Here is a 17571-nt window from a genome sequence, read left to right as displayed (position 1 = left end):
GAGTGTAACGCTCAGACTGTTGTGTGTTTGGGTGTAACGCTCAGACTGTTGTGTGTTTGAGTGTAACGCTCAGACTGTTGTGTGTTTGGGTGTAACGCTCAGACTGTTGTGTGTTTGAGTGTAATGCTCAGACTGTTGTGTGTTTGGGTGTAACGCTCAGACTGTTGTGTGTTTGGGTGTAATGCTCAGACTGTTGTGTGTTTGGGTGTAACGCTCAGACTGTTGTGTGTTTGGGTGTAACGCTCAGACTGTTGTGTGTTTGAGTGTAACGCTCAGACTGTTGTGTGTTTGAGTGTAACGCTCAGACTGTTGTGTGTTTGGGTGTAACGCTCAGACTGTTGTGTGTTTGAGTGTAACGCTCAGACTGTTGTGTGTTTGGGTGTAACGCTCAGACTGTTGTGTGTTTGAGTGTAATGCTCAGACTGTTGTGTGTTTGAGTGTAACGCTCAGACTGTTGTGTGTTTGGGTGTAACGCTCAGACTGTTGTGTGTGTTTGGGTGTAACGCTCAGACTGTTGTGTGTTTGGGTGTAACGCTCAGACTGTTGTGTGTGTTTGGGTGTAACGCTCAGACTGTTGTGTGTTTGGGTGTAACGCTCAGACTGTTGTGTGTGTTTGGGTGTAACGCTCAGACTGTTGTGTGTTTGGGTGTAACGCTCAGACTGTTGTGTGTGTTTGGTGTAACGCTCAGACTGTTGTGTGTGTTTGGTGTAACGCTCAGACTGTTGTGTGTGTTTGGGTGTAACGCTCAGACTGTTGTGTGTGCTTGGGTGTAACGCTCAGACTGTTGTGTGTGTTTGGTGTAACGCTCAGACTGTTGTGTGTGTTTGGGTGTAACGCTCAGACTGTTGTGTGTGTTTGGTGTAACGCTCAGACTGTTGTGTGTGTTTGGGTGTAACGCTCAGACTGTTGTGTGTGTTTGGTGTAACGCTCAGACTGTTGTGTGTGTTTGGTGTAACGCTCAGACTGTTGTGTGTGTTTGGGTGTAACGCTCAGACTGTTGTGTGTGTTTGGGTGTAACGTTCAGACTGTTGTGTGTTTGGGTGTAACGCTCAGACTGTTGTGTGTTTGGTGTAACGCTCAGACTGTTGTGTGTGTTTGGGTGTAACGCTCAGACTGTTGTGTGTTTGGGTGTAACTCTCAGACTGTTGTGTGTTTGGGTGTAACTCTCAGACTGTTGTGTGTGTTTGGGTGTAACGCTCAGACTGTTGTGTGTTTGGGTGTAACGCTCAGACTGTTGTGTGTTTGGGTGTAACGCTCAGACTGTTGTGTGTTTGGGTGTAACGCTCAGACTGTTGTGTGTGTTTGGGTGTAATGCTCAGACTGTTGTGTGTGTTTGAGTGTAATGCTCAGACTGTTGTGTGTTTGAGTGTAACGCTCAGACTGTTGTGTGTTTGAGTGTAACGCTCAGACTGTTGTGTGTTTGGGTGTAACGCTCAGACTGTTGTGTGTTTGAGTGTAACGCTCAGACTGTTGTGTGTTTGGGTGTAACGCTCAGACTGTTGTGTGTTTGAGTGTAATGCTCAGACTGTTGTGTGTTTGGGTGTAACGCTCAGACTGTTGTGTGTTTGGGTGTAATGCTCAGACTGTTGTGTGTTTGGGTGTAACGCTCAGACTGTTGTGTGTTTGGGTGTAACGCTCAGACTGTTGTGTGTTTGAGTGTAACGCTCAGACTGTTGTGTGTTTGAGTGTAACGCTCAGACTGTTGTGTGTTTGGGTGTAACGCTCAGACTGTTGTGTGTTTGAGTGTAACGCTCAGACTGTTGTGTGTTTGGGTGTAACGCTCAGACTGTTGTGTGTTTGAGTGTAATGCTCAGACTGTTGTGTGTTTGGGTGTAACGCTCAGACTGTTGTGTGTTTGGGTGTAATGCTCAGACTGTTGTGTGTTTGGGTGTAACGCTCAGACTGTTGTGTGTTTGGGTGTAACGCTCAGACTGTTGTGTGTTTGGGTGTAACGCTCAGACTGTTGTGTGTTTGGGTGTAACGCTCAGACTGTTGTGTGTTTGGGTGTAACGCTCAGACTGTTGTGTGTTTGGGTGTAACGCTCAGACTGTTGTGTGTGTTTGGGTGTAACGCTCAGACTGTTGTGTGTTTGGGTGTAACGCTCAGACTGTTGTGTGTTTGGGTGTAACGCTCAGACTGTTGTGTGTTTGGGTGTAACGCTCAGACTGTTGTGTGTTTGGGTGTAACGCTCAGACTGTTGTGTGTTTGGGTGTAACGCTCAGACTGTTGTGTGTTTGGGTGTAACGCTCAGACTGTTGTGTGTTTAGATGTAATGCTCAGACTGTTGTGTGTTTGGGTGTAACGCTCAGACTGTTGTGTGTTTGGGTGTAACGCTCAGACTGTTGTGTGTTTGGGTGTAACGCTCAGACTGTTGTGTGTTTGGGTGTAACGCTCAGACTGTTGTGTGTGTTTGGGTGTAACGCTCAGACTGTTGTGTGTGTTTGGGTGTAACGCTCAGACTGTTGTGTGTTTGGGTGTAACGCTCAGACTGTTGTGTGTTTGAGTGTAACGCTCAGACTGTTGTGTGTTTGGGTGTAACGCTCAGACTGTTGTGTGTTTGGGTGTAACGCTCAGACTGTTGTGTGTTTAGATGTAATGCTCAGACTGTTGTGTGTTTGGGTGTAACGCTCAGACTGTTGTGTGTTTGGGTGTAACGCTCAGACTGTTGTGTGTTTGAGTGTAATGCTCAGACTGTTGTGTGTTTGGGTGTAACGCTCAGACTGTTGTGTGTTTGGGTGTAACGCTCAGATTGTTGTGTGTGTTTGGGTGTAACGCTCAGACTGTTGTGTGTTTGGGTGTAACGCTCAGATTGTCGTGTGTGTTTGGGTGTAACGCTCAGACTGTTGTGTGTTTGAGTGTAATGCTCAGACTGTTGTGTGTTTGAGTGTAATGCTCAGACTGTTGTGTGTTTGGGTGTAACGCTCAGACTGTTGTGTGTGTTTGGGTGTAACGCTCAGACTGTTGTGTGTGTTTGGGTGTAACGCTCAGACTGTTGTGTGTTTGGGTGTAACGCTCAGACTGTTGTGTGTTTGAGTGTAACGCTCAGACTGTTGTGTGTTTGGGTGTAACGCTCAGACTGTTGTGTGTGTTTGGGTGTAACGCTCAGACTGTTGTGTGTGTTTGGGTGTAACGCTCAGACTGTTGTGTGTTTGGGTGTAACGCTCAGACTGTTGTGTGTTTGGGTGTAACGCTCAGACTGTTGTGTGTGTTTGGGTGTAACGCTCAGACTGTTGTGTGTTTGGGTGTAACGCTCAGACTGTTGTGTGTTTGGGTGTAACGCTCAGACTGTTGTGTGTTTGGGTGTAACGCTCAGACTGTTGTGTGTTTGGGTGTAACGCTCAGACTGTTGTGTGTTTGGGTGTAACGCTCAGATTGTCGTGTGTGTTTGGGTGTAACGCTCAGACTGTTGTGTGTTTGGGTGTAACGCTCAGACTGTTGTGTGTTTGGGTGTAACGCTCAGACTGTTGTGTGTTTGGGTGTAACGCTCAGACTGTTGTGTGTTTGGGTGTAACGCTCAGACTGTTGTGTGTTTGGGTGTAACGCTCAGACTGTTGTGTGTTTGGGTGTAACGCTCAGACTGTTGTGTGTTTGGGTGTAACGCTCAGACTGTTGTGTGTGTTTGGGTGTAACGCTCAGACTGTTGTGTGTTTGGGTGTAACGCTCAGACTGTTGTGTGTTTGGGTGTAACGCTCAGACTGTTGTGTGTTTGGGTGTAACGCTCAGACTGTTGTGTGTTTGGGTGTAACGCTCAGACTGTTGTGTGTTTGGGTGTAACGCTCAGACTGTTGTGTGTGTTTGGGTGTAACGCTCAGACTGTTGTGTGTTTAGATGTAATGCTCAGACTGTTGTGTGTTTGGGTGTAACGCTCAGACTGTTGTGTGTTTGGGTGTAACGCTCAGACTGTTGTGTGTTTGGGTGTAACGCTCAGACTGTTGTGTGTGTTTGGGTGTAACGCTCAGACTGTTGTGTGTGTTTGGGTGTAACGCTCAGACTGTTGTGTGTTTGGGTGTAACGCTCAGACTGTTGTGTGTTTGAGTGTAACGCTCAGACTGTTGTGTGTTTGGGTGTAACGCTCAGACTGTTGTGTGTTTGGGTGTAATGCTCAGACTGTTGTGTGTTTGGGTGTAACGCTCAGACTGTTGTGTGTTTGAGTGTAATGCTCAGACTGTTGTGTGTTTGGGTGTAACGCTCAGACTGTTGTGTGTTTGGGTGTAACGCTCAGATTGTTGTGTGTGTTTGGGTGTAACGCTCAGACTGTTGTGTGTTTGGGTGTAACGCTCAGATTGTCGTGTGTGTTTGGGTGTAACGCTCAGACTGTTGTGTGTTTGAGTGTAATGCTCAGACTGTTGTGTGTTTGAGTGTAATGCTCAGACTGTTGTGTGTTTGGGTGTAACGCTCAGACTGTTGTGTGTGTTTGGGTGTAACGCTCAGACTGTTGTGTGTGTTTGGGTGTAACGCTCAGACTGTTGTGTGTTTGGGTGTAACGCTCAGACTGTTGTGTGTTTGAGTGTAATGCTCAGACTGTTGTGTGTTTGGGTGTAACGCTCAGACTGTTGTGTGTGTTTGGGTGTAACGCTCAGACTGTTGTGTGTGTTTGGGTGTAACGCTCAGACTGTTGTGTGTTTGGGTGTAACGCTCAGACTGTTGTGTGTTTGGGTGTAACGCTCAGACTGTTGTGTGTGTTTGGGTGTAATGCTCAGACTGTTGTGTGTTTGGGTGTAACGCTCAGACTGTTGTGTGTGTTTGGGTGTAACGCTCAGACTGTTGTGTGTTTGGGTGTAACTCTTAGACTGTTCTGCTCTTATATTGTTGAAAGTGCTGTGTATTTTGTCTAACACTCAGACTGTTGTGTGTTTGTAGTTGCGTCTCATTAAAAGTAAAGAGCGGTCTGCAGGCTCCAGTGAATGATGTAATTAGGAGAGTCAAACGAGGGCAGAGATTAATTAGCCCACCGGGATCAGCTGAGAAACAGGACATTCATCAGACATTTCTGTGGGACCCTGGAGCAGAAACGCAATGCGGAGATTTCCCCTCCATCCGTCCACACATACATGCCTGCATTCATCCCTCTTTCCTCTCCTTTCCTCCGCCCAGCTCATCCCTTGCTCCCTCGACACCAGCAAACGTGAGGAACATGCAGACGCCGGTCAAACTCTCTCTCTTTCTCTCTCTCTCTCAGAAAAAAATCAATCTCAATCTCTCTCTTTTTCTCCACCTCTCTCAGTCTCTCTCTCTCCCTTCTTCACTTTTATCTGTCTCTGGCTCTCTCTAGTTGTTTTTAATTCACAATTCAGTGTTTTATGTTGGGTTTTAAGTACAAAAGGCTACAGATATACAATATAAGTTAAAGAATTTCATCATTGGTCTAGCTAAATCAGAAATCTCTATTACAAGAAAAAATAAATAGAAGAGAGGAACTGAAAACACTTTGCGTTCATTTTTAAAAACTTGTCTAAATGAAGCCTGAATGTTGGATTTTAATGGTTATAAAATGATAAAAAAGCTATCTACGTCTGAGTGGTGTAGCGATACTGGTGTGTGCTTTGTTCCTGATGAAGAGTTGTATTTTAAAATGAATTAATTTGATTTTGAAACTGAATTGTTAAATAAAATAAAATTAATAAAATCAGTTCTCTCTCTCTCTCTCTCTCTCTCCCCCTCTGCTCTCTCTCTCCCCCTCTCTCTCTCTCTCTCTCTCTCTCTCTCTCTCTCTCTCTCTCTCTCTCTCCCCCTCTCTCTCTCTCTCTCTCTCTCTCTCTCTCTCTCTCTCTCTGCCTCTCTCTCTGTCTCGATCTTTGTGAGTGTTTGATTTCCTCTTCATCTTTCTTGTGTTCCTCCCTCTGCTCTCTCTCTCTCTCTGTTTGCTCTCTTTATAATAGAAATATTTGCTCACAAACACAGATGAACTCCGGCCCACCTTCAGACAGACCCACTGATGGTTGCTATGGGGGATTGGAGGTTGCTAGGGTGTAATTTCTAAGTCGGTTTTAAGCAGATTCTGAGGTATTCCTGGTGGTTGCTAGGCAGATGCAAGTCCATTGCTAAGGTGATATCAGTGGTTGTTAGGTAGTGGACATCAATTTTGGCAAATAATTTTGTGTAGACAGACAGACAGATAGATGGATGGATAGATGGATGAATGCATAGATGGATGGATGGATGGATGGATAGATGCATGGATAGATAGATGGATAAGAGATAGACAGATGGATAGATAGATAGATAGATAGATAGATAGATAGATAGATAGATAGATAGATAGATAGAGATGGATGGATGGATGGATGGATGGATGGATGGATGGATGGATGGATGGATGGATGGATGGATGGATGGATGGATGGATGGATGGATGGATGGATGGATGGATGGATGGATGGATGGATGGATGGATGGATGGATGGATGGATGGATGGATGGATGGATGGATGGATAGATAGATAGATAGATAGATAGATAGATAGATAGATAGATAGATAGATAGATAGATAGATAGATAGACAGATGGATGGACAGATCTTTACACACTGATCAGGCACGTGTAGTAGAATCACAGCAGTGTGTGCTGAGAGATAATCAGACTATTAAAGTAGATGAGTTTAATGTGTGCAGGACTCCTCCAGCATTCACCGCTGCTCTCCTCACGGTCTGATATATTGATTATGTCCCACAATCATGACGTTTTCTGTTCTGTCTGTTGTTCACACACTCTACACACACGCGTTCACACACTCGACACTGCAGACGCTCCTCACAAATAAAGACTTGATTTCAGACACATTCATTTACATTCAGTCTGTCACCGTTATCTTCCACTGAGGCTTAATTTGTCCAATCACAGCTGCTCACGGGACGACAACATGATGTGTGTGTGCATGTGTCAATATGTGTGTGGGATTCTAGCACATAAACACTCGCACAGATGGTAAACTGACTCACCGTTTCCAGGCTCACACTCCTCGAGATCTTCATCATCACTCGGACATTCAGCAGATGCTACTAACAGATCGTCAGTATTCTGCAGACAGACAGAGAAACAGAGAGAGAGAGAGAGTCAGTACACTGTCCTCCTTCAATATAATACATTACAAACACCTAATCTGTGGCTTTCTGGAATACCTGATTCTGATTGGTCCTGTGGCGACTCAGACTGAAGGCTGGCCCACCCAGACAAAACTATTATATGTAATGTACTGTGTATTTATGTAGTGCATTTATCGTGTATGACCAAGACACCGGAGTTACACCCCTGCTCTTTACCAGAAGTGCCATGGGATTATTAATGAGCACAGAGAGTCAGGAGCTCGGTTTAACGTCTCATCTGAAAGACGGCGCTCACTGACAGTATAGTGTCCCCTTCACTATACTGGAGCATTAGGACCCAGACAGGCTGAGCGCCCCCTGCAGGCCTCACTAACACCACTTCCAACAGCAGCCTAGTGTTCCCATGTGGTCTCCCATCCAGACACTGACCGTGCTCAGCCCTGCTCAGCTTCAGTGTATATTGTATATATTCACTAATGTAAACTGTATGGTCACCTGCTGGCCGTGTTTGGTACTGCGGCCAAACTAAACCTCACTCAAAGCTCATTTTTTGAGATATCAACTTCAAATTTGAAACATAATTTGTTGAAAGCTTATTTATTTTAAAGCTGAGAATTCTGCATAGAAATCCATGGTAAGGCTGAATGTAAATGTAATTTGATATTGATGATTAACCGTGCATTCTGGTCATTCAATCAAATGTAGTCGCCCTCCATTGCACAAATAAATGAGAAGTCCAAGTGCTGTTCTGCACTTTGCGCTGAAAACCAAACTAGAAGCGCTGTTTCGTTTTTTTCTGGACAAGAAATACATAATATTATACATAATAAAATGAGTATTGTGAGAGAGTTATGATGATATATTAATCTGATATTGTTTTCAAGAATAAATTACATGCCTTATTTTGGTTTGGTTTTCATTGTAGTCTAGTAGTGTAGTGTAGTAATCATGTTTAGGCAAACATTGAGAGTTTTACGTTTCAAAACTCAGAAAAATCACAGAAAAATCTAAAATCACTTTAAAAAAATAGCTGACTGTGTTACTTAAAATGCAGCCCTGAGGGATTTTTTGAGTGAACTAACCCTTTAACCCCTTACTGTAAGTTTACTTTACTGTATTGCAATTAAAAAGGGACTAAGCCGAAAAGAAAATGAATGAATGAATGAATATTGCAATAGTTGAATAGGACTAACTCTTCTGAATACATATTACACAGTATTTTTTTTGTCTTTTTATTATTTAGGAAGAGAAACATGTCCAAACACATTTACTGTCACCCAGCGAGCCCATTTGCAGTTATATTTATTAACCATACTATTAAAGTCTAAACATACAGCAATCATGACAAACTATATATTATTAGAAAGCTTAACATGTCTTGTTTCCATATCTGGGTTACTGATAGATATACCAGAGCAACAGTAATTTATTAATGTGACAGAACTTTACTCATCAGAGTTGTAAAGCATTACTATGCTGCAGCAATCCACATGTAAACAATTTTAGATGTTTTTTAGAGGCTAAATTCATATCAAATACCACCAGACTGCCCATATTACTGTAGAATTTGATGCTTGATTTACAAATAATGTCAAAAGTATCAAAAATACAGTTCATATTCCTCACACACACAGAAACAGGGGACGCCCTTATATGGACACTAATGTAAACTGTATGGTCACCTGCTGGTCATGTCTGGTACTGCAGTCAAACTAAACCTCACTCAAAGCTCATTTTTGGAGAGATCAACTTCAAATTTAGAATATAATTTAGTTTTGATTTCTGTCATATTTGGGCTAAAACAGGTTTATACAATACATATTTATATAATATAATAAACTATACAGTTATTGTTTTACTATTTAATAAACTTAAAGCTACATAACTTGTAGGGCTGGATGATTAATCGAAAAGTAATTGTAATCGATATTTAGAACCTATAATCCTTCAATGACTTTTCCTACCGTATGTGGAGTCACGTGACCCCGCTCTGTTAAGGCTAATTTATACTTATTATATTATTCTGACATTATACTTTAGCCAAGCACATGGTTTGGTGCAGCCTTCACATACCTGTAAACCTCTCAAAAAAACATAACTACACATCACAATGACACATAGCACAGGCTTTGTGATTGGTCAATTTTTTAGCGGTGATGAGGGTGGGTGATGCGGAGAGCTGCGTTTTAGGCAATGTGTGTTGTTCAGCGTTGATGTTAAATAAATAATCATAGATGATAGTTAGTGTGTGTTTACTTCAGTGTGTGTTTACTTCAACTATTGTAATATCGAGTAATGATAATATCACCTTACATTCAAAAATAGCGTATTTAAAAACAGAAAAACTTTTATAAAAGCAGATTTACTGTAGAAAACATGTCAGGAACTATGAGGGCAAAAACATGAGACAACTCAAAATAATCCTTCATTAACTGTAATGGAGTTAAAATGTTCAATTAATCGAGATTTTGATTTTAGGCCAAATCTCTCAGTCTTAATAACTTGTTTTATTTCACTTTGTGAACATTTTTGACTCAATCAGACTACAATGCAACAGGTATCTTCTTTAAAGTGAGATTAAGCTTAAATATGTCCACCAAAGCATTGAAGATCACTGATCATTTTCATGTCTGTTCAAAAAGCCAGGCTTGCAGTGAAAGGGTTAATCAAGTCTTTGTTTAAGACTGATTATTAATCAAACATGTATCAATCAGAACTGAAAGCTGCAGAGAAATCTGTCAGATAAGAGCTGAGCATTAGTGTTGTTCTCCTGAACTGAACTGATGGAGCTTTTACTGTGGACTGGACCAGAAACTCATTTCCAGCAGATTTCTTGCTCGTTCGCGCTCCGCTTTAGCCGCAGGACACCATCCTGTGTTTCTATTAATTAGTTCAGGAAAGCCGCTGTACTGCCGCCTGCAGGGTTTGCTCACTTATTTATTTCATGAAGTGATATTTATTAAAGACTACATCATTTGGAGCGTCTCGCCTCTAAAGCACATTTCATTTTCACGTGTTCTCTGCGACCCAACGTGATGGTGGAGATCTGCTTCATTCATTCAGTGAACGCATTAATGCTGCAGACTCCAATCTGTTCTCGCTCTCTCAGGGAAACTAATGGAAAATCAAGCTTTGTTTGTCAAATATTAATGCACTGACTCATGTTTGAGTCAGCCCATGATCTGTTGCCCAAATCAAATGTCTCTCTGTTCTGGTATGAACTGGATTTGAATAAGAGATATGCACCAATCAAACACAGCCATAACCCAACAGGCCACGCCTCTTTTAGAGCTGTGCAATATGACAATATATATCATATAGACAAATATTTAGTCTACCGTTCCTTATAAAGGGTTTTCTTATCGTTTCCTATTTCCTCATGATGCTGGATCTTGTCTATAATGTTCTTGAGTATTGCATTAATGATATAACACTTCTCTAAAAACAGGTCTTTTTATTAGCTGTGTTTTTAAATCATTTATTTATTTAATGATATTAAAATAAACAGGTCAAATATATTTTTCTGATCTAATAGGCTCTTCAGTGAGACTATTTTCAGCTTCATACTGTACTTTTTACAGCATCGATGGTGTAATGTAAATCAAATATAATCGGTTAAATAGACTTGAACATTCATTTGGCTGCTGAAGCGTAAAAAGAGATGACTTAAGGCCGTTTAGATGTAGGTGCTATCATTAGCAGTAGCTAGTGCAGAAACTCTACTGAAAATACTATGTTAAAATTAATTTCCATATTTTAAAGACATGATGGAGGAAAATCTCACTCAATGCAGTGCATCTTGTTTGGTCTGAGACCCACTTCACATCGTATCTCATCCAGGCAGTGAAGATCGCTGTTTTTTAAAGAAATCAGGTCTTAAACATGGAGATTTTGTATGGGATGTCATTTCACAGGAAGCCCTGGGGCTGGCTGACTTTAAGAGTCTGTGTGCATAAAGCCCAGTCAGACCTGTCAAGATGCAAACATATAAGCCGTATCCAAAATCACCCCTATACCCTTAACAGTGCACTATTTGAGGGATTTTTATCAAGTGCACTCAATCAATCCCACAATGCACTTCAATAACGAGTCTACAACTCATGCACACTCAACAGCTTGAAAATGCCCATGATGCACTGTGAGTTTACATGCAGAATGCATTTCTGCATCTGACCATAGGATGGCGGTCTTAAAGCAGATTAGGGTAGAGGACAGAGCTAGTGTTTCTTCCCATACAGATAAACTTCAGGTGAACGGTTAATGTGAATTTTCAGTTTTATACAGTTCCTTTTACAGCATTGATGTTGTAATTTAATTCAAATATAATCAGTTAAATAGACTGCAGCATTCATTTAGCTGTTGAAGAGTAAACCCAGATGCAAAGCTGTTTACACACGCTCACCCGTCAGGATCAGCAGGCGAGCGCAGAAACACTGTTGGAAATGCTGAAGTAAAATAAATGTAAATATGTAAAGACATGCTGAGGAAAAATGTCATTTAATGCAGAGCTTCATGTATATTCTGAGACCCACTTTACAGCGTATATCATTTAGGTAGTGAAGATCGTTGATTTAGAAAGACAACAGACCTTAAACACGCCGATTCTGTATCGACACACAGTTCACTGGAAATGCTTGATCCAGGTTACTGACAAATTAAAAGTCCTTCTGCATGCTTCTGCATATACCCTATTCTCAAATCCTCATGGTGAAAGTTTTCAAATACAATTATATTTAATTAAAGTAAGCTTTGAATACATGACAGACATCAAAATACCTTGTTTCATTACTAACAGACAGCTCAACAAGTGTTAAATAACATCACAGTTTAAAGTTTCCACTAGATGGCAGACATGTAGCAGAATACTTGAATCTAAAAGTTTCTAGATAAAGTATTATTGATTATTGATTCGCTGTTTTTGTCATTGAGCTCTGTGCGCCTGCAGTTGCAAACGGAGCGAAAAAAGCACGCTAAATCTGTCGCATCCTTATTCATTGTCCAATCAAATGAAAGCAGAGGCGGGGTTTCCGTTGACGGACAGCAGTGTTTGTGTTGTCATGATTACTATGGAGACTTTTAAAGATGGAGGAGAGACCATTGGCTGTTTCTAGTTATTCTGAGCTGTATGACTTCACAAATCCTGAATATCACAGTGTTATTACATATCTCAATTATGACAATATCAGTGGTTGCCAAGCAACATGAAACGCGCAGCACACTTATTTTGCTCGTCAACAGTAAAAGGCAGTGCAGCGTCACTCGAGTTCTCAGAACAGACAAGTCTTTAAAACACTATGAATGAGTGAACCTGCACAGATATCCTGACTCTGATTGGCTGTTGCCATTTTCCTTTCTCATCTCGACTCCACCCATTAGTGTTTATTTTCAGCTCTGTGTTCAGCTTCTAGCCAATAGCAGAACATCAGCTACTTGGGAGGTGGGGCTAACGATAGTAAGGGCATATCTGACTGGTCAAATTTAGACAAACAACCAATACATATAATAAATGTCATTTATCACACACGTCTGCGATCATACCTGTCAACATTAGCATGTGAAAATAAGGGAACACTAAATATGTTCATCTGGAGCGGTTTCATTGTAAATAAACTGCTGAAACAGTCAGTAAATATTATTATTTACAAAGGATATAATGATTAGTAAACGTTAGAAAAAGCTGCAAATATATTAGCAAACAGTTCAGCTGATTAAAATGATTAGCTATTATAAAGAAATTGAGCAAGTTATCAAATCTCACTCATCTTTTCTTCACTATACAAGCATTCTGTATACATTAAATAAATGTGCAGATCTATAATGAAAACATTTGATTGCTTTCCTGTTTATGCTCATTTAAGACATCTAATTTGTTGTGTTTAAAAGAAAACCAAACAAGATCCAGATGTCTAGATGTTATTATTATTATTCATTCATTCATTTTCTTTCAGGCTTAGTCCCTTTATTAATGTGAGGTCGCCAAAGCATAATTTACCGCCATTATTATTATTATTTTCATTATTATTACGATGATGATGATGTGTATTTGTCTGTTCAAACACGCACCCAAAACCCAGTGTCCACTTGAGCTCCGTATCAAACCGCGTGCGTACAGAATCCACTTGGGGAAACAGTGATAGTGATTTATTTATCACTATGGAGCGCATCAGCTGACAGTCATGCATCGGTACATGAACTGACTGTTTTGAGGATTGCATAGGGGTAATGTCGCCTGTAATGAAAAGGAAATGAATCGCACCGTTTTTATGTTTATTTCAAAGTGTTTTCATGCCTAAATGAAATGAAAGCACAGAACAGACTCACATTTAAGAGCAAGGGGTGCCCCCTGGTGGTTTGGTGGTATGGGTTACATATAGGGAGGATCGGCTCTTCACAGAAAGATTAAAAATACAGGAGAAATAGCTTTACGGGATGACAGCGGGATAGAACTGTAAAATACGGGAGAAATAGCTTTACAGGATGACAGCGGGATAGAACTGTAAAATACGGGAGAAATAGCTTTACGGGATGACAGCAGGATAGAACTGTAAAATACGGGAGAAATAGCTTTACAGGATGACAGCGGGATAGAACTGTAAAATACAGGAGAAATAGCTTTACGGGATGACAGCGGGATAGAACTGTACAATACAGGAGAAATAGCTTTACGGGATGACAGCGGGATAGAACTGTAAAATACGGGAGAAATAGCTTTACGGGATGACAGCGGGATAGAACTGTAAAATACGGGAGAAATAGCTTTACGGGATGACAGCGGGATAGAACTGTAAAATACGGGAGAATCCCGGGAAAAACAGGAGGGTTGACAGGTATGGTCTGCGATACATATACTGCACATGCTATTATCACAATAATGGTAGTTTAGCAATATATCGCGCAGCCCTAATTTAAATGCACTTTATAAGCAGGAAGTAATAATGGCAGGCGTGTGTTCTGAAGCATTTCCTCTGCAGCTCCAGAAGAGTTTCAGTACTGTATACTCATACGGTTCCCCCTCACAGGAGCCAATGATAACATCTACTACAGCTGCGGGTTACTGCTGTACACTTGACATTTACCAGGGTTATTCTGAGACTGTAGGAACACAGCACTGACTGTAGGCACGTCACGCCAGCTTCACTTAAACAACACGTCTACATTGTTTAAGAAACTCCCTTTTTATGAGCGGAAATTCAGTCTTGAGTTAATTATTCTCATTTCAAGCATTACAGAGACACTCAGGGCTCGTTTACATGACTCTGAGTTCATTCCCTTGACTGAATGTGATGACATTATTTGTTATATATCTGCGCAGAATATTCTTTACAAAATCTGTGGATTTATGCAAAATGGCCGTATTTTGGGAGTATAGTCACTCAAAACATGAGGAAATACATAAAAACATCAAATAAAAAACCTTTAACATTTTTATTTAAGGTTAACAATGCAAATCCAAATAGATTCATGTGTTGGTAAAAGTAAAAATGACACACTGTCCCTCTTAATCCCAACAGGGGAAACCAGCAGCAATCAAGAATGCATGATTATCTGCTGTTATGGCTTTACAATCAATAAATGTGATTATAATGGAGGTCAATGGGTCAAAAACAGCACCAACATCACCAAAGGAGAGTCAATCTGAACACAGTGTATTTATGTTTATGAAAAATTTCTAAGGTTTTTCCCAAAACATAAGAATTGTCAGCTAAATAATTTGAACATGAATTAAACCACTTGAATATTCATCTGAGCTTCACATTAATCTATAGAATGGCTTCAGAACTTGAATGGTAGCAGCTGACCGTAACCCGATCCAGCAAAAATATGCGGTATCCAGCCGATATCTGAGCCAAGTATCAGGATCAGTGCATCCCTACTTAAAATGGTACATTGAAACGAACTGTAGCAGAAAAGATTCAAACTACCCATCACTAGTGTGTTGAGTGTGTGTGTGTGTGCTCTGACCTGCGTGACGCTGTCCCTCATGGTAGGCGAGCGCTGCTTGCGGGTGGTGGTGGTGGCCATGGTGGTGGTGGTCTCCATGATGGTGGTGGACATGTCTGCGAGCGGGGTGGTGCTGGTGGTGTCGGTGGTCATGACAGAGGGTGTGTCTCCCACCAGACGCAGGTTCCCCTGGATCTGCACATTGGGGTCCGCTTCCGCCGCCAGCTTCAACACCTGCAGCCCGTTATAATACAGACCAGAGATCTGGCCCTGGAAGTTACGGCCCTTCTCTCCGCCGCCAACTTTAATGAAGGCCTGACTGTTGAAGATGGTGAGCTGCCGACCTGTGGGAAACACACAGCAATTCAACACATACACACACACATATACATACAATACAAATACAGCTGAAGTCAGAATTATTAACCCTCTATCAGCTCTGTGAATACTGTCAATGTTTTTATTCCATTCTGTATCTTATCTACTAAGGTTAGTTATGACACTCAGATCTGTCTCAATAATAATAATAATGATAATCACCCTCATCATAAGAACAGCACACATGCAGGAATGACCTCTGGAGGAATGAAGAGTGATAATGATGATGAAGATGGTTCATTATTCAGAGTGACAAACAGATGGACAGCATTCAGAGAAAGGAAAGTGAGATTGATGATGATGAACACACACACACACACACACACACGCGCACACACACACACACACACACACACAGAGGGTCCGTCATTCATCTTGACCTCTGCAAACGTATGTGAGTTTTTAGTAACATTCTATTAAAAACGATGAAGAGGAGGAATGAGGAGTAGCACCAGTGCTGTCTGATCCACATAAACACCTCATCTGGAGGGAAATAATGGAGTCTGATCAACCAGATCTACAATAAACACAGCAGAGCAGAGGAGACAGCCAATCACAGCAGAGCAGGCTCATCCGACCAATTGGAGAAGAGTAGCTCATCTGACTAATCAAAGCAAAGCAGAGTAGTTCATCTGACCAATCAGAGCAGAGTAGTTCATCATCTGACCAATCAGGGTAGTTCATCTGACCAATCGGAGGAGAGCAGTTCCGCTGATCTAGAGAAGAGTAGTTCAACTGACCAATCAGAGGAGAGTAGTTCATCTGATCCATCAGAGGAGAGTAGTTCAACTGACCAGAGGAGAGTAGTTCAACTGACCAATCGGAGGAGAGTACTTCAACTGACCAATCAGTGTAGAGTAGTTTATCTGACCAATCGGAGGAGAGCAGTTCCGCTGATCTAGAGAAGAGTAGTTCAACTGACCAATCAGAGGAGAGTAGTTCAACTGACCAATCAGAGGAGAGTAGTTCATCTGATCCATCAGAGGAGAGTAGTTCAACTGACCAATCAGAGGAGAGTAGTTCATCTGATCCATCAGAGGAGAGTAGTTCAACTGACCAATCGGAGGAGAGTAGTTCAACTGACCAATCAGTATAGAGTAGTTTATCTGACCAATCGGAGGAGAGTGGTTCTGCTGATCTATCAGAGGGGAGTAGTTCAACTGACCAATCAGAGGAGAGTAGTTCAACTGACCAATCAGAGGAGAGTAGTTCAACTGACCAATCGGAGTAGAGTAGTTCATCATCTGACCAATCAGAGGAGAGTAGTTTATCTGATCCATCAGAGGAGAGTAGTTCAACTAACCAATCAGAGTAGTTCATCTGACCAATTGGAGAGTAGTTCCGCTGACCAATCAGAGGAGAGTAGTTCAACTGACCAATCGGAGGAGAGTAGTTCAACTGACTAATCAGAGGAGAGTAGTTCAACTGACCAATCAGAGGAGAGTAGTTCAACTGACCAATCAGAGGAGAGTAGTTCAACTGACCAATCGGAGTAGAGTAGTTCATCATCTGACCAATCAGAGGAGAGTAGTTTATCTGATCCATCAGAGGAGAGTAGTTCAATTAACCAATCAGAGTAGTTCATCTGACCAATCGGAGAGTAGTTCCGCTGACCAATCAGAGGAGAGTAGTTCACCTGACCAATCGGAGGAGAGTAGTTCAACTGACTAATCAGAGTAGTTCATCTGACCAATCGGAGGAGAGTAGTTCAACTGACCAATCGGAGGAGAGTGGTTCTGCTGATCTATCAGAGGGGAGTAGTTCAACTGACCAATCAGAGGAGAGTAGTTCAACTGACCAATCAGAGGAGAGTAGTTCAACTGACCAATCGGAGTAGAGTAGTTCATCATCTGACCAATCAGAGGAGAGTAGTTTATCTGATCCATCAGAGGAGAGTAGTTCAACTAACCAATCAGAGTAGTTCATCTGACCAATTGGAGAGTAGTTCCGCTGACCAATCAGAGGAGAGTAGTTCAACTGACCAATCGGAGGAGAGTAGTTCAACTGACTAATCAGAGGAGAGTAGTTCAACTGACCAATCAGAGGAGAGTAGTTCAACTGACCAATCAGAGGAGAGTAGTTCAACTGACCAATCGGAGTAGAGTAGTTCATCATCTGACCAATCAGAGGAGAGTAGTTTATCTGATCCATCAGAGGAGAGTAGTTCAATTAACCAATCAGAGTAGTTCATCTGACCAATCGGAGAG

At 41.7% G+C, this 17571-nt stretch overlaps 1 protein-coding gene across 10 annotated transcripts in view; it reads right to left on the bottom strand.

Annotated features, from left to right (window-relative positions):
• The window catches only part of nrxn2b (neurexin 2b), a 550373-nt gene that overhangs the window by 14856 nt on the left and 517946 nt on the right, over window positions 1-17571 (bottom strand). For all 10 annotated transcript variants that reach the window (XM_056460822.1, XM_056460831.1, XM_056460830.1 and 7 more), the window contains 2 exons: window positions 15008-15330; window positions 6941-7019 (listed from right to left, as the gene is read on the bottom strand). In XM_056460822.1, the coding sequence (XP_056316797.1) occupies window positions 6941-7019; window positions 15008-15330 (402 nt within the window). The remainder of the gene's footprint in view (window positions 1-6940; window positions 7020-15007; window positions 15331-17571) is intronic.

Source organism: Danio aesculapii, chromosome 7 (genome assembly GCF_903798145.1).
Source record: "Danio aesculapii chromosome 7, fDanAes4.1, whole genome shotgun sequence".
Taxonomy (NCBI): Eukaryota; Metazoa; Chordata; class Actinopteri; order Cypriniformes; family Danionidae; genus Danio; species Danio aesculapii.
Note: the sequence above shows the minus strand (reverse complement) of the source record. Positions and strands in the feature narration are given on the sequence as shown.